General features: G+C 43.8%; 2 protein-coding genes across 2 annotated transcripts in view; one reads left to right on the top strand and one right to left on the bottom strand.

Annotated features, from left to right (window-relative positions):
• Positions 1–1,242: 1,242 nt before the first annotated feature.
• On the top strand, positions 1,243–6,475 carry OPALIN (oligodendrocytic myelin paranodal and inner loop protein). The gene is made up of 5 exons (XM_024735104.1): positions 1,243–1,305; positions 1,701–1,736; positions 2,826–2,945; positions 4,866–4,922; positions 6,302–6,475. The coding sequence occupies exons 1-5, from the start codon at positions 1,243–1,245 to the stop codon at positions 6,473–6,475; spliced, it is 450 nt and encodes a 149-aa protein (XP_024590872.1).
• A 10,312-nt stretch (positions 6,476–16,787) lies between these two features.
• DNTT (DNA nucleotidylexotransferase) overlaps positions 16,788–27,057 on the bottom strand; it is a 36,636-nt gene continuing 26,366 nt past the window's right edge. The window contains exons 9-11 of the mRNA XM_024735008.1: positions 25,966–26,211; positions 19,125–19,208; positions 16,788–17,217 (exon numbers count right to left, since the gene is read on the bottom strand). Of these exons, the coding sequence (XP_024590776.1) occupies positions 17,131–17,217; positions 19,125–19,208; positions 25,966–26,211 (417 nt within the window). The 3' untranslated portion in view covers positions 16,788–17,130. The remainder of the gene's footprint in view (positions 17,218–19,124; positions 19,209–25,965; positions 26,212–27,057) is intronic.

Here is a 27,057-nt window from a genome sequence, read left to right as displayed (position 1 = left end):
AGAACCATTTTTTTTTTAGATTCTGTATATATGCGTTAGCATACGGTATTTGTTTTCTTCTTTCTGACTTACTTCACTCTGTATGACAGACTCTAGGTTCATCCACCTCACTACAAATAGCTCAATTTCGTTTCTCTTTATGGCTGAGTAATATTCCATTGTATATATGAGCCACATCTTCTTTATCCATTCATCTGTCAATGGACACTTAGGTTGCTTCCATGTCCTGGCTATTGTAAAGAGAGCTGCAATGAACATTGTGGTGCATGACTCTTTTTGAATTATGGTTTTCTCAGGGTATATGCCCAGCAGTGGGATTGCTGGGTCATATGGTAGTTCTATATATATATATTTTTTGTGGTACGCGGGCCTCTCACTGCCGCGGCCTCTCCCGTCACGGAGCACAGGCTCCGGAGGCGCAGGCCCAGCGGCCACGGCTCACGGGCCCAGCTGCTCCGCGGCATGTGGGATCTTCCCGCACCGGGGCACGAACCCATGTCCCCCACATCAGCAGGCAGACTCCCAACCACTGCGCCACCAGGGAAGCCCCAGTAGTTCTATTTTTAAAAACTGTAGCCATGTAAGTACCAAGTGTCAATACCTGGTTAGCAAATCTCTCCTTTGATGGGAGCTCTCTGGGAAAGAGGCTTAGGCTTGGAATGCAAACATCCACATTTGGGTTAGATTTATGGTTACCTATGAAACCTGGGAGAAGACCTATAACTTCTCTGAGATCTGGATCTTTTTTTTTTTTTTGGTAAAATAGAGACAATAACTGTCAGAAGTCCAAGCCCCTGGGATTCCAGTGTACTCACTGAGGTTGATGAGAATATTCAATATATAACAGGTCTGGCCAGAGCTTTGACAAGTTTAAAGGAATGACAAAAGCTTATACTCCTGGCGCTCATTTGATCCTTTTACCAATCCTAGAGGTAGGTACTCACAGCCCTATTGTATAGATGAAGAAATGAGGCTCGTTAGCTTGTGAGTGGAGAAATCGCCATTTCATTCCAGCTAGCGTGAGCCTAGGACTCGTGCTCTTAACCCCACACGGCATCACCTAGCGTAGCTTACATGGGTCAGTTGCTAATGTGGAACTCTGTGCCATGAGATTTATTGATCCAGATAAGACTCTCATCTGATATATCTCATAAATGGGTAAAATCCAGTGCCCCTCCTTGAGTGGAGATGTGAAATAGGAACATGTGCTGTACTCATTCAATGTAGAATTATCCCAGGAGCATGGATAATCCACAACTTCAGGTACCTGCCCAAGCCATTCGCTTCATTGCAGTTTGGAAACAGGTAAGGCCTCCTTAAAGAGCCTGGCTTCCACTGGTATTGAACTTTTTTCCCTTCTAGCAATGGGGATAAGTAGACCCAAAGTGTGCTGGGAAGGGTGTGGGGACTTGGGACAGGAGAAAAACTTTTTGAGTTCTGAAACCTGTTATGGCAAATCCACCGGGTGAATAATGAAGACCTCACCTGAATTTCTGATTTCTCTCTCCTTGTAACCCAATTTTATTCCTTCTTACCTGAGAAGCAATCAAAGAGGGTTGTGTTCGGCAGTTGTTTTTAATAAAAAGTTTAGCAAAGGTATATACTTCAGGCATTACAGCTTAGCCTTGGACAGACTGTGTTGTGTGACGTGCATTCTATAGATTTTGTTTTCTTAAGACGTATATTCTTTTTCCACCCAGACTTCCTCCCCAGCTGTTACCAGTGGGAAAGGAGCAGTAAGTATATCACTTAACTTATGGAGCCTTAGTTTGGTCATTTAGAAAATGGGGATAATGCTGTACCCATCTCATGCATTCGTTTTGAGGATTAAAGTTTGATATGTGAACTGTCACCAAGCACAGAATCTTCCTCAACTATTATTCTTATGACCAACTCAGTTCAAAAGTGAAGGAGAACACGCAAAATCACAGATGATTCCCAAAGTGTTGAACAAAAGAAGCTAGACACAAGAGACTACATACTTTCTACGTGCATCTAGATGACATTGAAAAACAGACAAGAATAACCTATGGTGATGGATTTCAGGATAGAGGTTACACATGCAGTGACTGGAGCGGAGCCCGAGGGGCTTCTGGGGGGCTGGTAATGTTCTGTTTCTTCATCTGGGTGCTGGTTACATCGGTGGGTTCATCACGTGAAAAGTCATCAAGCTGTATATTTATAATGTATATACTTTTATGTATCATGTCATTCTTTAATAAAATCACCCCCCAAAAAATGAAGAAGAATCCAGTATTATACGACGTTGCATGTGTGTCGAGATTCTGAACACTATCTTTGGTATTTTCAAATAATCTGCAAATCTGAAAACCTATGGGGCTACAAGCGTGGCTATTTCCACTCAGATCAAAGCAAAATGGGAGTCTGAAAAACAATTGGCTCATGCATTTAATGTAAATAAATTAAAAAATTCATATCAAAATGGTGTGGGATACACTAAAACCTTTTACTTTTTGCCAGACTAATAGATAAGAATGGTATCTAATTGTTGCTTTGAACTGTATTTCAGCTCTTCCTGTGTTGATGCAACATTTGTATTTCTGTTCCTAGGAATGGCCTGTTCATATATTTGTCCAATTTTCTACTGAATTATCACCCTTTTCCAATTGATTTAAACTATGTACATTAACTCCTATGAAAATGAGCCGTTTGTCATGTACGTTGCAAACAATTTTTCACTGTTATTTCATTACCCTTTTGATTTTGTGTACGAAACTTAGGGTCCATGTAGGGTTTTGTTTTACTTTTAATCAATCAAACTCTTCCTTTTTTTCTGGGAGAACCTGACTGTTTTCTCTGTGCAGGACTGTGGACCTTCTCTTGGATTAGCAGCTGGCATCCCGTCCCTGGTGGCCACGGCCCTGCTGGTGGCCTTACTATTTACTCTGATTCACCAAAGAAGAAGCAGCAGTGAGTCCACCGAGGTGATTAGCAGCTTCTTTGGGTCTGACGTGTTGGCAAGAATCGGTATTTGATGAACTGGCTTTGGGCTGAGGGTGTCAGGACCCACGTCTGTTTTCTGAGGATGAGGTGGTGGATGTTTCTGTGCCTCAGTTTCTGTCTCAGACTCATGACATTATCCTCCAGGCAGAGCTGATTTGTCACACAACCCTTGTGTCACTTGAGGATGGTATCTGGGATGGCAAAAAGTGGCAGCGGAGAGGGACGTTTGTTGCTACGGCAAACACGTCAGTACAGTGGGTGTGTTCTCTAGCCTTGAGAAACAAGGCCACAAGCTTCACAAAGAGGATGGAGGTGATCTTAGGAAGGATGGCAGACAAACAGACCCTGAGGCGTCTATCGTAGGGATACGTCCAGGAGTATGTGACTCTGTTTATCTTTGTCTTTTTCCCACTTCTGAACACACATCAGTCACAAGGGAATCTCCCGACCCCACCCCATGCAAATACCAGATTGCTCTGGAGACCAGGCTCAGAATTCAAGGGCCACCCTGACCCACATCCAGCCAGGGTCCATGGCTGTGATACAACTGTGTTGTTTAGACTCTGGGCTCTAATTCCATCCTTATTTATGAACATTCCTGATAGTTCTCACAGTGGTAGGCGTTAATGGGGAGTAAAGAACGTAGGTTCTAACCCTGGCTCTGCCACTGTACAATTTATATGATCCTGGACAAGTGACTTAACATTTTCTGTTTCTTGGTTAGTTCAACTCTAAAATAAGAGTCATAAAAACTACCCACCTCAGGAATTCCCTGGCGGTCCAGTGGTAAGGACTCCGTGGTCTCAGCGGCCAAGGGCCAGGGTTCAATCCCTCCTTGCCCTTGTGGGGAACTAAGATCCCACAAGCTGTGCAGTGCGGCCAAAAAGAAAAAAATATATACCCACCTTATTTATTTAATTAAAAAAATTTTTTTTGAATTTTGGCTGCGTTGGGTCTTCACTGTGGCACGCGGGCTTTCTCTAGTTGCGGCGAATGGGGGATACTCTTCACTGTGGTGCGCAGGCTTCTCACTGTGGTGGCTTCTCTTGTTGCGGAGCACGGGCTCTAGGCATGCAGGCTTCAGTAGTTGTGGCATGCAGGCTCAGTAGTTGTGGCTCGCGGGCTCTAGAGCGCAGGCTCAGTAGTTGTGGCTCGCGGGCTCTAGAGCGCAGGCTCAGTAGTTTTGGTGCACGGGCTTAGTTGCTTTGCAGGCGTGTGGGATCTTCCTGGACCAGGGCTCGAACCCATGTCCCCTGCATTAGCAGGCGGATTCTTAACCACCGTGCCACCAGGGAAGTCCCTACCCAACTTATTTTAAGAGGTAAGCGGAGGTGTAAGGATGGAATGAGATCATGGGTATAAAGATGCGTTGACAAGCTGTAAACTTTAAATATATTAAGAAATATTGTGGTTGTTGGTGGTATTATTTAAGTAATGGTTCCTCAGTCTTTCAGGGCACTTTAAAATCATCTTGGAGGCTATGAAAATACCAACCACCAAAACCAATTAAATCAGAATCTCTGAATGTTAGAGCTGTGGCATTGGTACCAAAAATATCTCAACATTTTATGATGGATCACGTTAAGCAGATACTAAAGTAGAGAGAATAGTGTAATGAATCTAGTTATTAACAACGGCCAATCTTGTTCCATCTCCGCTTCCACCCACTTTTCCACACTGTCAACTTGGATTATTTTTGAAGTAATTCACAGTGGTATCTCTTGTTTATGTTTTTTCTGGGAGGGGGGAGTTATTACCTGTTTGTTTATTTTGTTTTATTTTTAAAGCTCTCTGTGTGCAGCCAGGTTTAAGAACCACTGATTTTAATCATGGTCATGGGCAAATGCTGTAATCTTTCATTTCTTCTTCTCTATTTTGTTTTATTTTTTAAAACAACTTAGGAAAGTGAGAGGCCTTGTGAAATTTCAGAAATCTATGACAGTCCCAGGATAGCTGAGGTAAGAACTCCTGGTTATAATCATTATACATCATTCACATGGCAAACAAGCTAAGGGTCTTAAAGCCTCTGGTGTACAGGAGAAGTGCAGGGTAAGCACAAAGGAGGTTCTCATTATATTTTTACTGGCTGGACAGGAATTCAAGATTTATTTAATATTAGAAAATTAATTTAATATCACTTATTTCAGTGGTACAAGAGAAAAATCATGTGATCATTTCCATAGAAGAGAATTCAAAAATATTTTACAGCCATTTGCGATGTGAACTCCAAGCAAACCAAAAATTTAAAAGGCACTTCCTTAACTTGAAACAAGGCATCTTTAAAAAAAAAAATTACAGCAAATATCATACCTAAAGGTAAAATGTTAATGATTCTTTTTCAGATCAGAAACAAAACAAGGATGCTCGTTGTTACCAGTTCTATTTGATATTATACTTTAGGTCCTAGTCAACGCAGCAGGATGAGAAAAAGAGGTAGAAATTAACTCAGTGCAGGAGAATCCTTTCACAATGTATATGTATGTCAAATAATCACACTATTCTCTTTGAATATCTTACAATTTTATGTGTCAATTATACCTCAATAAAGATTTAAAAAAAAGAAAAAGAAGCAGAAAGCGTAAGACTGGAAAAGAAGAAACAAAAATGTCATTATTTACAGATGATATGATTATCTACATAGAAAAGCCAAATTATCTACAGATAAATTAATAGAACTAACAAGATATTTTAACAAGTTTACTGGATATAAAATCAATATTAAAAAGTAATTCACATTGCTAAAAATCAATAACAATTAATGAGAAAAAGTAATTTTTAAAAAATACCATTTTGTAGTGGTAATAAAAATAACACAGAATGATGAGGAATAAATCTAACAAAAACATGTAATCCCTTTATGGAGAATAATAAAACTTCAGTAAAAGATATTAAGTAAGACCTAAATAATGGGAGTTGGTATTCAATGCTCCTGGATAAGAAGACTCAATGGTATATGGATATCAAACAACTTCAAATTGATCTGTATAATAAGTGTAATTCCAATATAAACCTCAGCAAATATTTTTCATGGAAAAATATTTTTTCATGGAACTCAGTAAGGTGCTTCTAAAATCTATACAGAAGAAGACAGAAAAAAATGTTAAGTACCAGCAGACAGGTAGAACAAATAGAAAACAAATAGGAAGATGGTAGATTAAAACCCAACCATATCAATGATCACACTGATGGTGTCCAATGTCTTGAAAACTGTTCCAAACATTTTGTCTGATGGTTGGTTGTTTCAGGTGGGAGGGTAAATCTGGCTTCTGTTACTCCACCTTGACCAGAAGCAAAAGTCTTTGATGTGTTTTTTTTTAAACCTGTTTGTTTTCTCAAGAATCCTAGGAGGTTACCCACACAGGAGAAGAATATCACGGGAGCAGAGGAAGCCCACATATACGTGCAGACTGTTTCAGGAAGTGAGGAGCCCATTCGTGACGCTTACCGTCCTGCTGTCGAAGTGCAGAGGAGGGCGTTGTGGTGGCTTATTCCCAGACTGAGCCTGGAGTGAGGCAGCACAGCCAAGGGGCAGATCTGGAGCTGGAACAGAGCTAAGCACACAGGGATTTGTGCTCGGAGGGAGGAGAGACGCCACGCTGCTTCTTAACCAATCCAAATTTCATTTGCAGATCCGGAAAACTTTGGGGTTGACTTTACTCTTTAAGGGACAGATCTGGTAAGGTTCATTCCAACGCTCAGACCTTGTGGTTTAATAAGCAGTGAAGTCATTGTGCCTCAAAAGGAGCCCTTGGGTCCTGCTCTTGACCCCGGTGGGGATTTGCTTTTCTTTGTGATTTGGGGAAGGGGGTTTGATTTCTCGGTGACTTGCCCCCTCATCGTTTTTCGTATCCATTTTCTCAAAAAAGCCGTCAGACCTGGCTTCCATGGGCAGGTTGGCCAAGGCTAGCATGGCGGAAGTTGGGATATAAATGAAACGTACAGGGGATGTGTGAGGAGAAGCAGTTCCTTATTTCTGAACGACTCAGGGTAGAAACCATGTGGAACCACATGTTCCCCGACCACAGGGGCAGCCCACTGCTGCATCATTCATCACTTGTGATCAGAGGGTATCTAAGGAAGGCAGTTCTGTAATGCGCTCTGTGTCTGTGTGTGGGTGCGTGCGCACGGAGGGTAAATAGGGAGAAGGGAAAGCAGAGGTTGTTTCAAAAGATTATTAGAAATGAGGGCTATACCCATTTTGCGGGAGTGGAGAGAAGGCCCAAGTCCTTGGACCATCATGGGGAAAAACTCATTCGCAGGAAGAAAGATCAAGAGGACTCTGAGTGGATGAACACAGGACCAAAGGGATGGGCCAAGTAGCAATGTGACTGTCGTCTGAGGGGAGCCCATGGACAGTGTCACCATCGCTTCTGTGAGGAGGCTTACAGGAGTCCTGGTTCCCCTATGCAGGTCCATTGCTTGTGAGCACGCCGGTCTCCTGGTGGGAGAACCTGGGTCCAGGGCATCTTGGGGTCCACCCACCAGCTCCATGGGCCTCCTTGAAATGCTGTGGAAACATTCCTTTCACATACGGGGTGCCTGATTGCTCAGAAACACACCTCCTCTTCTTCAAATAACCAAGGACAGGTTATACACATCCAATCACTGCCACACACTGCCACGTGCTCTTCAAAGCTCTTTGTGAAATTCAGTTTTGTACCAAGTACACTGAGTCTAGTCACGTTAACAAGCAGATTTGTCCGTTTTTAAGCAGACGTGCCCAGGGATCCAGGTGCTTATACTTCTCTTACACGTTGGGAAGGACCTTGGATTTGCTGAGAACATGACTGTGGCCTTAGCCTTGACACTCAAAGGTCTGAGCTCTGGAGCATATCATGGGCCTTAGCTCTCTGTGTACAAAATGGAGATAGCCGTTTTCTTCCTCCTACCCTTAGGGGTGTTGTGAGGCTGAAGAAGGCAAGTGAATGAGCCTTGTAGTCTGTAGAGTGAGACTTGTATTTTGGATCATTTATTTTAATTCTACTTGCAATCCATTACTTAGTATCTTTATTTTAAATGGTTTCTACTAAATTCGCTAGGTTCAGTATTTCTGTCATTTTTTTTTCTGCTCTGATGCACAAGAACTCATTTTAGAATAAAGTGAAAAGCAAAATGGTCATTCTTGTGGACCTTCAACACGTCTATGGTGTTTCTTCGCCTATTTTGAAGTATATGACATTGACCCTGGGGCTGGAATCAAGGGTATCCCAGGGGTATTCCTGGTGCTGACACTTTCTTGGCTGGGCTTGTGATGGAGATGTTCAGTCCTTCACAGAGGGCAGCCCACCTTGTAAGGGAAATGCTGAGACCAGAAGTCAGAAGCTCCAGCCCCCCAACCTAGGGTCGGTGCTAGCGTTGGGATGACCTTGGGCCAGTCACATTCTAGAAAATGCAAACTAATCAATTGGGACAGAAAGCATATCCGCAGTTGCCCGGGGATGGTGAGGTGAGGAAGGGTGGGAGGGAGAGATTACAAAGGGCCACAAAGAAATTTTGGGGGGTAAGGATATGTTCTCTATCGTGATTGTTGTGATAGCTTCGTGGGTGTATTACACATCAACACTTATCAAACAGTACACTTTAAACATATAATCTATTGAAAGTCAATTCTACCTCAATTAAGCTTTTTTTTTTTGTTTGTTTAACGCATTCAAGCCACACAGAGTCAAAATCTCTCCTTCTTTGTTCAGCATTTTGCCAGGAGAACAAGAGGACATGGGAATGTGATTGGTGTCCTAGAAAGACAAATGCAGTCTTTCTCTGGAGAAGTTAGAAATAGACAAAAATAGATTCATGTACTCAGTGCCTAAAATGCAGAATGAAATCTGCTCTCAAGGGCTTTCAGTGTCAGCCTGACCTGAAGACCTGAAAAGCTCCCAACACCACATGTACTGCAGAAGAATTTTACCCTGAAGAATGATGGGCGAGTTACCCAAACTAGAGGCAAAATTAGGACTCCTTTAAACCTAGTTTAGGAAGATGTGAATTCTGTGAAGTTGTATGCAAATTTTATATGCATAATTATTATTCAGGGGCCAGATTCCATGATTCCCTTCAGATTCTCAAAGGGATCTGCAACACCCTCCCAACAGTTAAATGTAAACAGTGGTAATTACAGTTGAAGGTTAGTGACAAAGATGTCAAATTCAACCTTTCTTAAGCGACTTGTCGCCACACCTTTAATACAAACTGATTTGAAATTAGTAATGGTTGTGCCTTGTTAGTTTAATAATTATATTTCTATAGAGAAAGGAAAATGGAGGGAAAAAATTAACCTTTCCTATATAGATGCCTGTTTTCATGAAGGTCATGGAGATTATTTGCTAGGAATACTTGGTAAGAATTATAGGTAAGGAGGCTGAGTGTGAGTTTTGCTGTATTTCATACTCGATGCATCATGTTGGAAAATCATTCAGCCTCCAAAGGAGATCCTGTACCCCATCATCATCATCATCAATTTTGCAGCAAGAAGGTAGAATAACCTCACTCTTTCTGCCTCCTGCCCCAGGGTTAAGGAAGGCTAAAACACTGGACACACTTTCGGACTTGTTTCTTGTGAAAATATTATCCCCTACAGAACAGGGACATGTGGGATGCAAAACGGATTGCAGGCCACAGTGCCATTCGAATCCAAGTACACCACAGTGAGGGTCATGAAGAGTCTCCCTTGTTTCCAGCTTCAGCAAAGGAGCTGGATTTCTTTAAAACAGTATATTCTTGTCTTTGGATTTACAGTGCCAGCCTGTATGAGAGGACTGATTTGTCTTCTTAAGTCGTATGCCTGCCTTTCTGGGAAGCAGTCCCCAGGTGCCTGAACGATGCCCAGATTATATGAAAAAGACTAATCCCTGTAACATTTATAGCACTTTTTAGTTTTCAAAGCACTTTTCATTCATTATTTTGTTTGATTTTTACACTGAACCCAGGAGGTAATGCCATGTGGGTGTTACTTATGTCCATTTTACAGATGAGAAAACTGGGGCTCTACAAAGGTAATTTTATTGGTCCTGGACATTGTAAAGCAAATTGCTTTTGAGGGATGATTTAAGTTTGCAGAAAGAGTAAAGGATAATGAGTTTAACTGATAATAGAGGTGGGTTTCTGTACTGTTCTGGGTCCTTTGATATACATGTTGGAGGGAAGGGTTTGAAATACTTACAGTGGTGTGAACTAATTGATAAAAAGTGCATTCAAAACAGATAAAGTTGACTCCCACTATAGCTCCCATCTGTCCATAAGAGATAAAGGTCGGTGAGTACCTGTAAGTCCCCGTAAAGTAGCCCTTGATTTCCAAGAAACTCCAGAGTCATGGGACAGGATCTTTGCCTCCTGTCACCCTCAGCCTGGTGCCTAGAGAGTTTCAGGCGGTGTAGCTGGTGCTGGTCAGGTCAAGACAGGTTCTAGTCTGGGGGTCCAAGAGCCAGGACAGTAGTCCTAATCTTCACCACCTCCTGTTCTGGCTTCAGGGGGTTGGTACTTACTGGTGTAAAGTACTGCAAGTGAGGCACTGGCAGTGTGCTTAAGTGTTACTTCCCCCAAGGAAAGTAACTTGTTCTTTGGTCTTTCACAATACAAAGGATCCCAGATCAAGCACTTTACAGTGTTAGCTCAGCTAATCCTCCAGCAGATGCAAAGGGAGAAACCATTATCATCTTGATTTCACAAAAGCGGAAATCGAGGCTCAGAAAGGTTAGGTAACTTGTCCAAGGTCACACAGCTAGTAATGAGGGGAGCCCGGCCTGTGTGCATATTTTCTGCCGAATCAACAGAGACTCTGGCATGAACTGTGTGACTCTGGCAAGGCCAGGGCCTCTCTCCAGACCTTTGTTCGTCACCTGCACAACAAGAGGGGTGGACTAGGATGTCTCCAAGTTCCTGTTCAATATTCTTGGCCGCCTTTGATCTGCTATTATGTTGTACTTGCCGCCGAAGGTTCTTTTGTTTGCCACCAGAGGGCGCTCTGCTCCCAAAGCAGGAGGCACTGGGGAACGCTGAGTTCCAATTAATAGTCGCCACCTTAATTGATAAAATTCTGGCCAAGAACAAAAATTCGTGTGCAGCTTTAGCAGAGGGAATTTGTGGAATTCCTAACAAGGCTTTCCAAATAAGAAAACTACCTCAAGAACCCCTGTTAGAGTCTTTGCTGTTCTCATGGGGAAACTCCTCCATCACGTACCTCCTAGGGCTTTTGTGTGGTGGGGACCTTGAGAGAATCAGCGCTGGGCAGTTGGTGAGTGAAGGTAAGCAGGTCACCTGCACGTTTCCCAAACATCATCCCCCTGTACTCCTCTACCTTCCTTCCCGATTCTTGCCATGTCCCCATCCCGCTGGTAATATTTACTAAATGTTTTCCCTTACGTTGATTCATTTTTCTCACTTAAATAAGGGTACTCAGAAGGGAAGCTTTGTGCTTCCCTGGTGGCGCAGTGATTGAGAGTCCGCCTGCTGATGCAGGGTACGTGGGTTCGTGACCCGGTCCGCGAGGATCCCGCAAGCCGCGGAGCGACTAGGCCCGTGAGCCATGGCCACTGAGCCTGCGCATCCGGAGCCTGTGCTCCGCAACGGGAGAGGCCACAACAGTGACAGGCCCGCATACCGCAAAAAAAAAAAAAAGGGAAGCTTTTTATCAGTATTATAAATGGAAAAGCATTATTTTTGTAACATGTACGAAAATAAACACCTTTGTAGAATATAACCTCCATGCTTAGAATCAGAGAGTTTTGTTCTGTTCCATGCCCGATGCCTAGAAAAATGAGTTACTTAGTAGGCACTCAATGAATATTTTTTATTATATCAGTACAAAGATATTCATCTACATACTACCTAAATAATCTTGAATATCAAACTCGGGAAACACTGGGGCAGTGGAAGGTACTAGGAGAAAACTTGGTGGATTTGGGGATTTGAGGCTTGTGAACATGACCTGCCATGTGATGTCAGACCATGAGGCATTTCTCAGTGGGAGTAGCTGCTGTCCACTCCCCACCTCCCCATTTCCCCAGCTCACCTTAGCCAGCAACTCCAGATGTGACACGTGTACATATACCTGAAGCCCTGTCCAGCGTATAACTGTTTTCAGCCTGAACTGTCTTTTGGTTCCAGGATAGGCAAAAAGTCTTCATCTGCCACTTCACATCCACTAGAATGGCTCTCATTAAAAACAAGCAAAACAAAATAACAACAAAAAAAACAGAAAAAAAAAAAAAGAAAGAAAATAACAAATCTTGACAAGGACGTAGAGAAACTAGAACCCTTGTGTACTGTTGGCAGGAATGCAAAATGGTACAGTCGCTATGGAAAACAGTACAGTGGTCCCTCCAAAAAATTATAGAATTACCACGTGATCCAGCAATTCTTCTCCTAGGTTTATATTCAAAAGAACTGAAAGGAAGGACTTAAACAGATATTGTATAGCAATGCTCATACTGGCTCTATTCACAATAGCCAAAAGGTGGAAGCAACCCAAATGTCCATCAACTGATGAATGGATAAATAAAATGTGGTATATTAGATGTACAATGGAATATTATTCAGCCTTCTAAAGGGACAAATGCCACAACATAGATGAACCTTGAAAACATTATGCTAAGCAAAACAAGCCCAAAACAAAAGCATAAGTATTGTATGATTCCACTTAACATGAGGTACCTGGAATAGGCAAATTCATAGAGACAGAAAGTAGACCTGAGGTTACCAGGGATGGGGGGGAGGGGAGTGTGGCGTTATTGTTTAATGAGCACAGAGTTTCTGTTTGGGATGATGAGACAGTTCAGGAAATGGATAGTGACGGTGGTTGCACAACTTTGTGAAAGTAATTAATGCCACTGAATTTTACACTTAAAAGTGGTTAAAATGGTGAAATTTATGATACATATATTTTGCCACCAAAAAAGAAAAAAAGCTTTCACCTGATAAATTGGAAAAGCCTTTCTTGGAAAAGTCACTTGTGTTGAGAAGGTTCTGGGTCCAGCGGATTGATTATCAATGTCTACAGGGTAGGGGGAGTGGTGGCATTCCTGTCGCACATCTGTGTTCCCTGCGGGCTAACTTCTATAAATCGACTCTCAAATGGGGAAAGTAGCTCTTGCGTCATTGTTGTAACTTGGAAGGGTTCTTTTGACCATTCGGTCTCCTGAACTCCACAGGTGAGAGGATGAGCCCAAACACTGACACCAAAGGGAGCTGCTCAGACCCTGAACGGAGCAGCAGTGACTGATGCCTGGGGGCTGGTGCTGAACTGGAGACCTTGGCCCAGCTCCGGAGGGCAGCACCCCTCAGCAATAGCCCCTGATGTCAGGTAGGAATGTGGCCCATTGTTGCCATGCATTGTTTCCCGAGAGAAGCTATAAATCCTTCTTTTTTTTTTTAATGTACTCTATCAGGTTTTAAGCATTGACCACTAATTTTAAAATTTCCTAAAACACAGTGAAGGCCAAACAAGATACACCTATGGCCTGTATTTGGCCCATGGGCTGCCAGTTTTTATCTCTGGCATACATAAAAAAAACTTCTTATTCCCCCTTTGACATTTTCAGCATGCACAAGAAGGCTTGGGAAGTTCATTTCCAGAAGTTCATTCCAAAAACAGGCTCTGGGAATTCCCTGGTGGTCGAGTGGTTAGGGCTCCGTGCTTCCACTGCAGAGGGGGCAGGTTCCGTCCCTGGTCGGGGCACTAGGATCTTGCACGCTGCACCGTGCGGCCCCCCAAAAATAAAAACAAAAGCTCTGGCTCCTGGATCAGCTACCCTTGTTGCTGCTTATAAAACATTATGTACTTTCCCTAGTCTCTGTGCTGGAACCATGAATGTGGATCTAAATCCTCCCATTCTTTAAAACAATAGAATAAAAAAGAATGAAATTTTGCCATTTGCAAAACATAGATGGACCTGGAGGGTATTATGCTTAGTGAAATATGTCAGACAGAGAAGGACAAATACTGTGTGTTAACACTTATGTGTGGAATCTAAAAAATAAAACAAATGAATGAATATAACAAAACAGAAATAGACTCACAGATACTGAGAACAAACTAGTGGTTAACAGAGGAGGGGGTGTGGGCAAAATAGAGGAAAGGAATTAAGAGGTACAAACCACTAGGTATAAAATAAATATGTTACAAAGATGTAACATACAGGACAGGGAATATAGCCAATATTTGATAATAACTTTAACTGAAGTATAATCTATAAAAATAAAGCATTATATTGTACACCTGAGACTAATACAATATTGAAATTAACTATATTTCAATTAAAAAAAAAAAGAAAAAAACCTGCTGTGTTCCCTCCTCCTCTGTGAAGGCCTCTGGCCCACAGGGCTCTCCTACTTCTAAGCCCGCATTGCCCATCCTCCCCTCTAGGTGGCAGCACTCCTACCGTTGTGTTGACCAGCCATTGCTCTCTGGCATTGTCGTCTTGATCATTTTCCTCTCTTGTTTTCCAGGTCTCTCCTGGAGAGAGACTGTTATGATGAAGGGGAGACCTGGATTTTGGACATCGAGGCCTGACTTCCCTTGATCCATGATTCCTCCCTCTACCTCCCCAGGAGGCCTGGGCTCCTTGCTGACTCCCTGGCCTCAAGGATGACATATCTTTGGTGACAGACGTGCTGAGGGGTGCTGGGGGGTAGATCTCGAGGCCCCTTGAACTTGGAGAGTGGACCAAGCACGGAGGAGGGCCTGAGGCCTTGGGTTCTATAGGAGCGGCTGTGCCCTAAGAAGCTACAGCTCCCAGCCTCCAATGGCCATAGCCCTTCCAAGAGGAATGACCTCTACCCACACCCACCTCACCTTACACACACACACACACACACACACACACCGTCACATGGCCGACTGGACCCATAATGCATACCTGGCCCAAAGGCAGTGCACCTACTAGCTGGAGAGCAGCCAGTGACCAGTTGGCCTACATGAAACTGGCAAGCTGACCCTATCAGATTCTGTCATGAGAAATAGAAGATTTCAATAGGAGATTGAAGGACTGTTGGGCTGTAGAAAGAGAGAAGCAAGGTGGGCATGGGAGGGAGCCTAGGGAGTCAGCTCTGGCTGTTCCTTCCAAGGAGCGGTTCAGGGATGCCCAGCTGTGCTCTGCTGTCGACCCTTGGGCTCCTTGAGATCTCTGTTCTTCATGCTCTTTATGCCTAATGTGGTGTCTGGAGGAGCTTTGATTCAAACATCCTTCTCCACCGATTTGCTCACCTGGTCCCAGGTGCTGCTTGGCCATTGGGTTTGGGACCCAGCACCCATGAGACGGACGTGCTCATCCTCAATCCTTAGGGTGCGGCTGCGCTTGCCTGCCATGTGTTGCTATGAGTCCATCTCCCAGATGCTGCCTGAGCCCAGCCACAGAGCATTCTGCTGAATAATCTGGAAGAGGAAGGTGGGTGATGATAATCAACCTCACTGTCATGGACCAGCACGCTGAGCTGTGAAGCCCTGATGGGCAGTGGAACAGCTGACCAGGAGAGCAGGCATTCCCCATGTCCCCGCCATCCCTCAGAAGCCAGCTTTGGCAGGGGACCTTGCCTCCATCCTCCTGGCACTACTGCTCCCATTTCCTTCCCTCCCACGGCTTCCTCAGTGCTCTCCTCTGGCCCTGCTCCCCCATGTATGGGCTCATGGTCACCAGCTGAGCAGAAGAATCCCCTCCCCAGCTTCTAATGGCACCTCCAGATTTATCAGGATTAAAAGAGATGCTTTATAGGAAGAGAAAAGAATGTAAAAGAAACTAAACATGTAACTCTCTGAAGTAGCTCGTATTCATGGGCCCAATTCCTCACCCTCCCTGCATTCATGCCCTTTGCAATACATCCCATTGTGACAAAGCATAACGCCCCATCTCTGGAGGCTTAGCCATGTGACCGGCTTCGGCCACTGGATATTAACAGACATGGAAAGAGTCTTGAAAAGCACATGCACGCTGGGGTTTGCTTGCTCTCTTGTCTCTGCTGTCATCGTGAGAAGGAGAGGGCCAGGTTAGCCCGCAGGTCCCTGGAGTAGGAGGATGGACCAGAGGAGCAGAGCCCCGCCTAGCTCAGCCAAACCCCAGGCTGTGTGCAGATCTGTGCTGCTTTAAGCCACTGAGTTTTGGGATAGTTTGAATTTGGGGCAATACTAGCTGATATACACCCCACCCCCAGGTTCCAGCACCAGGAAGGGAAGGAGGCTCCTTCCCTGTGCCCGGGGCGGGGCATCAAGCTTCTCTATGGGGTCCTGGATCTTGCCATCTCCTCTCCTTTGAGGGGGCTGGAAGGAAATGGCAAGGATCATTGTGAGGCCTCCCAGCTCTCCAGCAGGCTGAGGACGCAGAAGCAGCTGGAACAGATGGCCTTTCGGGTCTCTTCAAGGCATGGAGTCGATGCCTTCCTAGAGAAGGCATGACGTCCAAATGGGTCTGCAGCCTGGGAGTTCCAAAGGCTGCCTCCATTCCCTTGGGTGCCCTGAGATGAAGAGGGCAAGAGAGATCGTCTCCCTGAGAGAGACTCAGAGATGGTGGTTTAGGAAATTGTGCTTCCTTCTGAGTGAAAGCAGTGAGAATACATCCCATATGTGGCCTTGTGCCAGCACACCAAGGGACACAGCTCCAGGTGACAGGGGAGGAGCAGGCTTTGACCTGAGCTGAGAGTCAGGACTCAGTCCCCCTCCTCCAAAAGCTCCAGGAGGGACCCACAACCCCCTCTAGAATCTCTGATCTTCTGATTAAACCTGTTTTGCCCCTCAAGGTAAACCTGAAACTCTTTATTCTTTCATTTCCTTACATTTTTGTTTAAGAATAGTTTAAAATATTTGAGTGAAAAACAAAAGACTCCACCATCTTGTTTTCTCCTATTTTTATTGGAAATATACAGAATTTCAGCTACATTGTGGGCAAAGTGGGCTTTGATGAGCTTTCCTGAGAACAAGCCACCAATTACAACACTGTTTTTGTGGCAAATGCATTGTGAATTCTAAGTAACAGTCCCACAAATGGCCTATTAGAGCATAACCCATTACCAGGTGGGACATGATCATGTTTCCCAAACTATTTATTTCTAGAAGCAATCTGCATTTCAGTAAGACATAAAGAATCCCAAACTCTCCTAAGGCATCTTTCATTATAATATGAAGCATAATTTATCTAACCTGAAAAAAAAAAACAAAACAGAAAAGAAGTCGACCACTTTTTCCTAAGCATTTCTTTCCCATGGTTCGATGTAATCCAATCCCAGATGTGCAAAGATTTCTTCTTCACTTTCTGCTTTGAGAAACATCCTCTGAAAGCATAACAAGACATGTGTACATTCAGATATTTTTGTTAAGCATCTCAGTGCTGATGACACAGTGAAACTATTACTTGTAAAACTGTTTTGTCAAAACAAATTACTGCCAAAACACATTACCCTGCTTCTGAGGACAGAAATTCATCTTACCTGACTTCCGTACTTTTTGTATTTTCCCACCCCCCAAAACTTAATAAATTAAGGTAAAAGGATGACAGTCTTACATATTCAACTAGAGGCATTTGGTATTCTTCCTACGGATCTGTAGTTCTTAACCACAGTTACTCATTAGAACTACCTGAAGGAGTTTTTTTAAAAAAAATGTTGAAAACTGAGCTATACTCCAGTCCAATGAAGTCAGAAGCTCAGCAGAGGTCTTGTCCTCCATCTGTTTAAGGGGGCTGGGAAATTCTCTTGTGCAGTCAGAATTACGTACTGCTGCCATTGGTAAGAAGGAACGGTGATTATAGGATACTTGTGTATGCTGGGGCCTCCTCCTGGCCTTCCACCCCTGCCCCGCTCCCGCCAGGCTCCCACCGCATGATCTCTGTTAGAGCAAGTGCCACTTCTCCTCCAGCCCTTCTTGTTACAGCACAGCGTTGGGCCTGTAGGAGGCACTCGCTTATGTTGAACTATTCGTTACGTGTCAATTTGTAAGTCTTCCTACATCGTGTTATGTGAAGCTGTCTCCACTCACATGCTAGACCACTGAGGCTTTCCTGCCAGCATCCACAGCCCTCTCTTATGACAGCAGCACCTTGATTTTTCTTTGGGAAACCACCCCTCCCTACTCTCAATCTCTGAGGGTCTGGTGGGGCTAATCCCACCTCCAAGGAGGGGCACATGACCCAAGCCTGGCCAATAAGAGCCATGGAAAAGGGTTCAGGGATTGGCACATGGCCCAGGTCTGGCCAGTGAACATCAGCTAGGGCTCTTGCTGGAACTATCAGGAAGGAAGCTCTTTTCTGAAGGGGTAGCTAAACTAGAAGGTTGGAATTCATAGGAATACCCTGCCTGAGAGTGAAACCAACACTGAGGGAAATTTGCATGATCACCTTGATACAGCCACACCTGAAGTCCATGTTATCCCAGATGCTACAGTATATAAGCCAAATTCTTTTCTTTTTTTGGCAATTTCCATTTTCTATTGGGTTTCTGACACTTGTGAGACAGCTCTAACTAAATACACCTCATTTAGACTATAAGCTCCTAAAGGGTAAAAGCCATTACTTCTAGTTATTTTGTGTCTTCTTCCTCCTCAGAGCTCTGTTTAGTGTCTTTGATCACCGTAGGAAGAGTAGATCTTGGCACTTGTGGACTTAGTTGAATATTTAACTCTTCCTAATTTGTACAGTAATCTATCATTTTGCTGAGACAGCATTTGGACTACTGCAAGGCTGGCATACCAAGTGAGTCTCAGCTGGTGTGTGAGTCTAGCTGACTGCTCATCTACATCTCAGGGCAGCTCTGTTGCTCTCCTTCTTGCAGTGGACTCTCATTAATGACCTATATGATCACTCAAAATGCTAATTCTCACTGCATCTGAGGGGTACTTGAGTGATATTTGTGATTTGGGGGGATCCTTAGTTTTCTTTGGAGTTACTCATTGCAGTTACCAAGGATATACCAAACTCAATTAATATTCACTGTTGGACTGGTTCTAGGGGCCCAACTAGCCCATCATCTTTGAGTCCAAAGCCTCTGAGGTGCATTCTGGGCCAGGTGGGGGCTATGCTCCCATCAGGATCTTTCCAGCTGCCCTCAACTGTGATCTGTGCGGACAGGGCACTCGGGGCAAAGGAAACTGAACCTGGACACTAAAATTAGTTCTGGAAAAGCACTCAGGGAGCCAGCCTTGGTGATGAGGATCAAAGAGGCCCATCTCAGGGAGACAGCTCCACCTTGGTCTTGTCATATAGAGCGTGGTTATCCAGCATCATCTTCCGGTCGTGTGTAGCATAGCGCCGGAGGTCTCTCTCAAACTGCTGGATAAGAAATAATTAAAATAAATTACTATCAGGACTTCCCTGGTGGAGCAGTGGTTAAGACTCTGCGCTCCCAATGCAGGGGGCCCGACTTCGATCCCTGGTCAGGGAACTAGATCCCACATGCATGCCACATCTAAGGAGCCCACGTGCTGCAACTAGGGAGCCCACCTGCCTCAACTAAGAACCAATGCAACCAAATACATAAATAAATTTTTTAAAATAAATAAATAAATTACCATCAAGTCTAGAATGTCTTCAGTATTATGTGTTTAGAGATATTTAAATCCCAATACAGGAAGTCCCCTATATACAAACAAGTTCCGTTCCGAGAGCACATTCGTAAGTCCAATTTGTTCGGTAAGTCCAGCAAAGTTAGCCTAGGTACGCAACTAACACCGTCGGCTATATAGTACTGTACTGTAATAGGTTTATAATACTTTTCACACAAATAATACTTTTCACACAAATAATACAAAAAAAACAAACACGAAAAATAAAACATTTAAAATCTTACAGTCCAGTACCTTGAAAAGCACAGTAGTCCAGTATAACAACTGGCATACAGGGGCTGGCATCGAGTGAACGGGCAAGAAGAGTTACTGACTGGAGGAGGGAGAGGAGGTGGGAGATGGTAGAGCTGAAGGATCGTCAGCAATAGGAGACAGAGGGCAAGCTGCGATTTCACTCATGCCTGACGTTGATGGCACAGGTTCTGGTTCCTTGCTGGAACCAGATGCACGTTTGCATCTTTGAAAGTTCACAGTTTGAAGGTTAGTATGTAGAGGACTTACTGTAATGAAATGTCTATCGCCACTAAACATTCTCCAAGCAATTTTCTCCCCCAGGGCAATAGTCTACGATGACAAAGCTCCATGCTCACATGCACACACTAGACTGTAAGCTCTGTGAAAAAAGGAACCTGATTTGTTCTGTTCATAACCATATTTCCTCCTCAAATGACGCCTGGCACATAGATGTACAGCAAATATTTGCTGAATGAATAAATGAGGATTGTGAGGATCGTGTCCAAAATAATACCTGGTCCAGAGTAAATGCTGGATAAATAATAGTTGGTGTTGTTTTTTATTTGGAATATCACTCATATAAAAGAGGATGAGGGGTTAGGAGACCCAGATTCCAGCCTGGATTTTGTTCCTGTCTCGCTGTGCATCTCTCTGCAAGTCACCCAGCCTCTCTGAATCTTGGTTCAGAGGGTGGAGGAAGTGCATGAGTAAGGTCCCCTCTGGCTGTAACATCCTCTCATACAAGATTCTGTAAAACTGATGGTCTGACCCACCTGCCCCAGAGTAGCATCTCCTATGATCAGGGTGAACTCGGAGGCTCCAGGGAGCAAAACCTGAAGCCTTAGATAGAGGACAGGGAAACCCTGGAAAAGGAGGACAATGAATGAAGTTGTCGTTGAGGTTAATTTTCCTAAGAAGCACAGATCTAGAAATGTCCTTTCCATGTGGGATTAGGGAGCAAGGATGGAATCATTGCGCCCTCTAGTGGCGAGTATGGGAAAGCTGGCGAAGACTGGGAACTGCCCTTCCTCACCTGGCTGTGTGAAGACAGACTTTCCAGCCAGAAGTTCTCTATAAGGGAGTGGAAGAGAAACTATGGCTGTGGAAGAATCAGGGTGAAGCAGATTCTGGGTGCAGTAGCTGCTGGCCTGTGAAAGTACAGGAGTGTTGCTTAGCACACGGACTCCTACAGCCCTGGGCCACTTGCCTCCAGTCCCCCCAGCACTTAGAGCAACGGCTCCTTACACTGGGCATGGGGGGAGGCTGGAGAGGATGGGGTAACAGGTGCAGTGAGAAGCCCCCCTTGGCTCCCCAGTTCTGTGTGGTGAGAGATCTATGCCTGGACTCCTCTGCTAAATCCTCAGGAGCATTTTTCCGTATTCTGTTTGGAATTATAATGATGTCTTCCATTTGGAGGGTAATCATATTGACTCAACCAATATTTATTGAGCACCTACTATGTGACAGGTGTGTTCTGGATGCTTGGAATATAACAGAGAACAAAACAATGATGTCTGCCTTGGTGAGGCTTGGATTCAACAGGGGACACAAATAAGACACAGTAACAGCATAAGTAAATTACATGATATGTTAAAAGGTCATGCTGCATACAGCTCAGGTCTCATAAAGGAGGTAGGATCTGAGCAAGAACTTGCCCAAGGTGAAGGAGCTAGCCAAGTGGACTCTGGGAAGAGCACACCGTGCAGAGGGAACAGCTAGAACAGAGGCCTTAGGGAGGGGCAGGCCTGGCTGGTTAGGGAGAGAGCAGTGGGGAGGAGTTCAGAGAGATGAGGGTGTGGGGAGACCACGCAGGGCCTCGCAGACCACTGGAAGGCCTTTACTCTGCGTTGAATGCGAAGCCCCTGCCAGGTTTTGAGCAGGAGAGTGACCTGATCTGACTTATGTTATGACAGGATCACTCGGCTGTAGGGGGCAAGATACCAGTCAGAACAGCTGTGGTCATAATCCGGGCAATGATATCCTAGTTAATGTTTATGGAGAGCTTACCCTGTGCTGGCTGCTGGGCTGATTTCTTGCTTTATATTAATTTCTGATCTACTCTATTATCACTAGTATTTAACAGCTTCTAAAAGAGTCTAACAATACTTCTAAAAGAACAGTATTAAGTATACAATTAGCCTCAGAATTGTGTTAAGATGAAGGCGCTGTCTAATTTAATCCTCATTACAATCCCGTGAGGTTGGTACTGTTATTAGTCCCATTTTTCAGATGAAGAAACGAGGCCCAGAGAGCCTAAGTAATTTACCCAAGGCCACACAGCCAATGATAGAGCTAGGACTCAGACTCCTGAATCCCGAAGCTCAGGTTCTTTACCCTGGACAGTTCTGCCTTCTGCTTTACAAGCTCTTTAGTTTCTCTCAACAACCCTGTGAGATAGGCAGGGCAAGCATGGTGTCTTTTGTTTCAGATAGAGAAAGCTGAACATTGAGCAGGGGCAGTGATACTACAGTCTGGCTGTGTCACTGGTCACAACACACATACGGTTGTGCAAGTTGTGCACTGCAAAACTCTAGAGGGCGCCATTCACTGTGTAGTCTTTGTAAATATGCATGTTTCTTATGACAATTTTCTGGGAAATGGCAGTAAGGTATTTTAAGGAAGAGATGCTTTTTAAAGTTGGCGAAAGGGAGCCATTTGGGCTAGTAAAGAGGCTGGGGTAGCCTAGGCATCTAGCCACCATTGTCCATGTGTTTCCGGAGGAGAGAGTGTACTTCCTCTAGCATCTGACACAAACGTGGACAATACTCTTGAAGGAATCTCAGCCAATAAAGTCATGCTGACAAACGGCAGATCTAGTTTGAAGAAATATGATTCAGAGGAAAACAAAAGCTTCTTTTGTTTGTTTTTTTAAACTAATGAAGTCCATACCCAGTCCAGAAATTGCACTGTACTTGGATGGTTCTAGAAAAACCTCAGCTTAATGTGTCCCAGTGGATGCATCCTACTCAAGAAATCTTTAGGGCACAAGATCCAAAGGAAACTTTGTCAGCTCAGTAGACGAGACAACCTGGTAAGTTAATGACCCCAAACTGGGGTGAGATTAATAGGTGAAGTGGCTTAAGAACATTTCCCAGGTGCTGAAATCTTTGGGTTAAAAGGTGAAATTAAATTTCTCACCTACAAAATTTTAGACCAAACCTAAACCTGGTCACCCACCAACATGTATCCACCTGGGGACAAAACACATCACGTTCAGCGGTCACATAAGCGGGGGCGTAAAGATGGTAACACAAGTAGCTACCGTTTGCTGAGCCCTTACCACGTTTAAACACACGCATCTCATTTAACCGGATGGCAAACTTGGGAGGTGGGCACCACTATTATCCACAATATAGATGGGGCAACTAGGACTTGAAGAGGTTCTGATTCGTTTAAAGTCACCCAGCTAAAAAGTGGGAGAGCTTAGTGCTCTGTTAGTGCCCCGCAGAGCCAATAACAGTAATTTCTGAGAAAAGAGAATAAAATGTGCTGAAGAGATGCCCATGTTCAAAACAAAGTGAACAAAGAACAACCATCTCTGCCAACGAATCCTGACTGGCATGACCTTGTATAACGCTGGACTTCTTTTTGGAACTCTCCCCTTTCCCAACAGACTCTGTTCCCAAAGATGTACGTCTATCAAACGAAGTGCATTTATGATGTATTGTTTCATCAGCTTTCCTAATTTTAATGAATGAAAGATGCCAGCCAACGTTTTTGATTAGGGTAAGAAGCTCTGGTGCTGAGATCCTGTGCTGAAATGATTCCGGCCTAAAGCAAACACACCTGACATTTAACTCAAGGTTGAGGACAATTAAATTCTACGTCATTTATCATATAAAATCCTTTAACGGCTCAGGTCACTCAAAGCAACAGCCAACTATGTGGGAAAACAGTGTGGGGTGTTAGCTGGGAGGGTGGAGCACAAGCTAATGGGACAAATCTCGGGCGCCATGTCTATGAATATCACATGATGGGAGCTGGGAGCTGCCACTCGGACAGCCCTGGCCCCGTGCCTGGCGTGGTGCTGGGGGCTTTGCCAGCTTCATCTCACTGGATCTCTGCAACCCAGGGAGGTAGAGGCATTTTTGCCCTGACTTTCCTGATGGGAAAACTAAGTCTTAGAGGACATGGGGAACTTGACGGATATCACCTGGCTCGTAAGAGTCAGAGCAGGGGCTTGTGACCAGGTCTGGGATGAGCCATGTTGTGCCCTTAGCCACCAGACTGCTTTCTCTGCTTCCATGGTTCTCATACTTTAGCTGTGTCACCTGCAGGGTTCTTTCAAACACAAATTGCTGGGCTCTTCCCCCAGAGTTTCTGATTCAGAAGGTCTGAGGTGGGGTGGAGAATTTACACGTCTAACCTGTTCCCAGGTAAGACTGATGCTGCTGGTCAGGGGATCTCATTTTTTTTTTTTTCTTTTTGTATGTGTGTTTTCAAAGCCTATGCAAGCCTTAACTTCTAGGTGGTATTGCTTCCTCTATATGCAGTCACCGAAGTCCTACTAATTTTTACCACCTAAATAAGACTTGAGAGTCTTTCTTCATCTGCCCTTCCCGGCCATTACTTTAATTTAGATCTTTCTCATCCTTATCTAGACTATTGTGTTAATCTCCTGGTCTAACTCAGTAGATGGTTCAGATCATTTAATAGTTTCCCTGTTACCTATAGGCTAAACTGTAAGATCCTCAACGTTTATAATCCATCCCCACATTCTATCACCTGCCCACTTCCATCTTGTATTACATTATAAATCCCTTGAGCGTAGGGACCAGTATCTTTGTATTCCTTATATTGTGAACATAATAACTGCTCAGCCAATAGTTGTTGACTTAATGAAGTAGGCAGGCTCTTGGCTTGGCAGTTAAGTATACTTCTCTAGAATTAAAATGAATTACTCTGTGTAGTAGGAATAAGAAGATTCTTTTATTTTCATATATTAATAATTCACACATTATTATTTTATGGTAGTAATGTCATACATTCCTCCGGTAATATTAATTTGAATTAATACGATTTTAAGCTATTACATGCAGTTGTTCTGAGTTCCTGTAGAATTGTCTTTTTTTTTTTTTTTCCCCAGAAGGGAATTAATAGAATTGAGACATAACAAGAGCAGAAATACTTGGTTTTGGACATCCGTTGTGGTACAAAATAAAAAATTAGCAGTCACTGACTCCTTGTTAGAAATTTGACTCCTAGTCAAAGATTTATAAACTTTACCTTGTGTAGATAAGTCTGTAGTCATAATCATTTGTGATGCTCAGAATATACCAAAGATTCATGAGCCACTCTAAGGGAATCGTGTAACTGGTATAAATCCGTACTTGGTTTTGTTTTAATTTGCAACTTTTCTTCTTAGAGTCTTTTTTAATCTAAAGTTTTGATGGGTACATTGAAACACGGTAAAAATTATTGACAGTTGTGACATTCTTTTTAACAAAAATGTTTACATCCTAAAAACAAGTTTCTTAGACTTATTAGAAGGGTAAGATTTCATGACAGATGAAATATTTAAGATATGCTTCATTTAATATATCAGTAAGTTTCACTAACTACATATTTTGTGCTCATTCATTTATTCTTTTTTTAAATTGAGGTATAGTTTACATACAGTAAAATTTACTGTTTTGTAGTGTACAATTCAGTGGCTTTTAGTATATTTATGAAGTTGTCCAACTATCACCAATCTGTAATTACAGAACGTTTTTATCACCCCAAAAGAAATCCATGCTTGTTAGCAGTCACTTCCTTTTCTTCTCCACCTAACCCCTGGCAACCACTAATTTACTTTCTGTCTCTATGGATTTACCAGTTCTGGAGATTTCATATGGATTTATACAATATGTGGCCTTTTGTGTCTTGGCTTCTTTCTTTTTTGTGTGTGTCATATTTTTTTTAAATGTTTATTTATTTATTTTCTTATTAGTCATCCATTTTATACACATCAGTGTATACATGTCAATCCCAATCTCCCAATTCAGAGGGGATCTCATTTTGAGAATAACTGTTCTAAATGCATTTGTCTCACGTGACCATGTGCAGGTGGAATGCCCTGATTTAGAGATTTCTGTCCACTTCCCTCTCTCCTGTCCACCCCCCCCTTCCTTGTCCGTCTCCCTCACATCCCCACCCCCACTGCCATTGTCTCTCCCCTGGGCCCAGGCAGACCCAGTCTACCTCTTCCGGAAAGCTAAGACCATCCCACGGATACAGGTAGCGCTTACCCGGGAGCCAGTCCAGCCCAGCAGGGCAAAGGCATATTGCTCGTAGGGGCACATGACCAGATCCACACGGATGGCCTTCCAGGTCTTTCCTTCCTGTTGGATGGACTTGTCACTGTCCACTCTCTGATGGTGCAACTTTAAAATCAGGAAGCATTTTTGAAAATGATCTAAAGCATCCACTTGCCTGCTTGGCACCTTTAACTTTTCAAATGTCGACTCCACAAGGTCACAGTATAAAAGTAATCCCTGAAAATAAACAGAAAGACATCAGGAAGAGTCCCTGATGCAGAGGGTCGGAGGTTTTATATTGGGCTCTTAATGAACGCTCTTAAAGAAAGCTTTGCAGATTTAAGCAAAACGTGGGTGCGTTTTGTCCTTGCGTTGTGAGCCCACCTGGCGACACTAGCAGAGGGAGCGATGGAGTGGGTGTGTTACACTCCCTCTGCAGCAGAGGAATTTAGCGATTAGAGGGGCCAAGCCAAGGCCACTTCATGGCAAAGCTGCCAGAGAATCTACTCCCGCAAGGTCTGACGGCTGACCGGTGTTCACAAACTTGCGGCATTCCCTTAAGTACAAACCAACTTTGAACAAAAAGCCGTGCCGTTTCTATGCGGTTGTTCAGATTTAGTGTCCCTCCATAAAATACTGATGACTAGGTCTACTTGGCCCCAAAGGTTGTGGCTGAGGCTCAGCCGCGTTGGGGCCTGATGACTCACTCTTTCTAGGGAGCATTTTGAGATTGTTATTCTGCCTGCCTTGGAGACTCAGACAAAATTGGTGGCACGTCACCGAACGTCGCCTAGTCAGAAAGTTATGCCCAGCAAGCTGCCATCCTCCAATTTATCTGCTCCGTGGGACTTCCTCACGGCACAGGGCAGATGTGGGGTAGGGAAAGGCAGAACTATGCAACTAACTGCTGAATCTGAGTAGCAACTAGAAGAGCAAATAACCTGAAAATAATCTAGTCATAGCTATTAGGGTGTATGATTTGCTCTCGGATTCTTTAGGTCAGACATTCTCAAATATTATCATCATCAGACACATTTGGAAGGTTTGTTAAAGCACAGTTTGGGAGGTCCTGTCCCCGGAGTG

Source organism: Neophocaena asiaeorientalis, unplaced genomic scaffold, assembly GCF_003031525.2.
Source record: "Neophocaena asiaeorientalis asiaeorientalis breed wild unplaced genomic scaffold, Neophocaena_asiaeorientalis_V1.1 scaffold240, whole genome shotgun sequence".
Taxonomy (NCBI): domain Eukaryota; kingdom Metazoa; phylum Chordata; class Mammalia; order Artiodactyla; family Phocoenidae; genus Neophocaena; species Neophocaena asiaeorientalis.
The sequence above is the reverse complement of the archived record's forward strand: the minus strand, read 5'-3'. Positions and strand labels throughout refer to the sequence as shown.

What these genes read in the sequence shown, in the direction of transcription:
- OPALIN (XM_024735104.1), top strand. Translation starts at nt 1,243, where the DNA reads ATGGATAATCCACAACTTCAGGTACCTGCCCAAGCCATTCGCTTCATT. An exon ending in TTACCAGTGGGAAAGGAGCA is followed by an intron (nt 1,737 to 2,825) that starts GTAAGTATATCA and finishes TTCTCTGTGCAG; the next exon opens with GACTGTGGACCTTCTCTTGG. An exon ending in ACAGTCCCAGGATAGCTGAG is followed by an intron (nt 4,923 to 6,301) that starts GTAAGAACTCCT and finishes TGTTTTCTCAAG; the next exon opens with AATCCTAGGAGGTTACCCAC.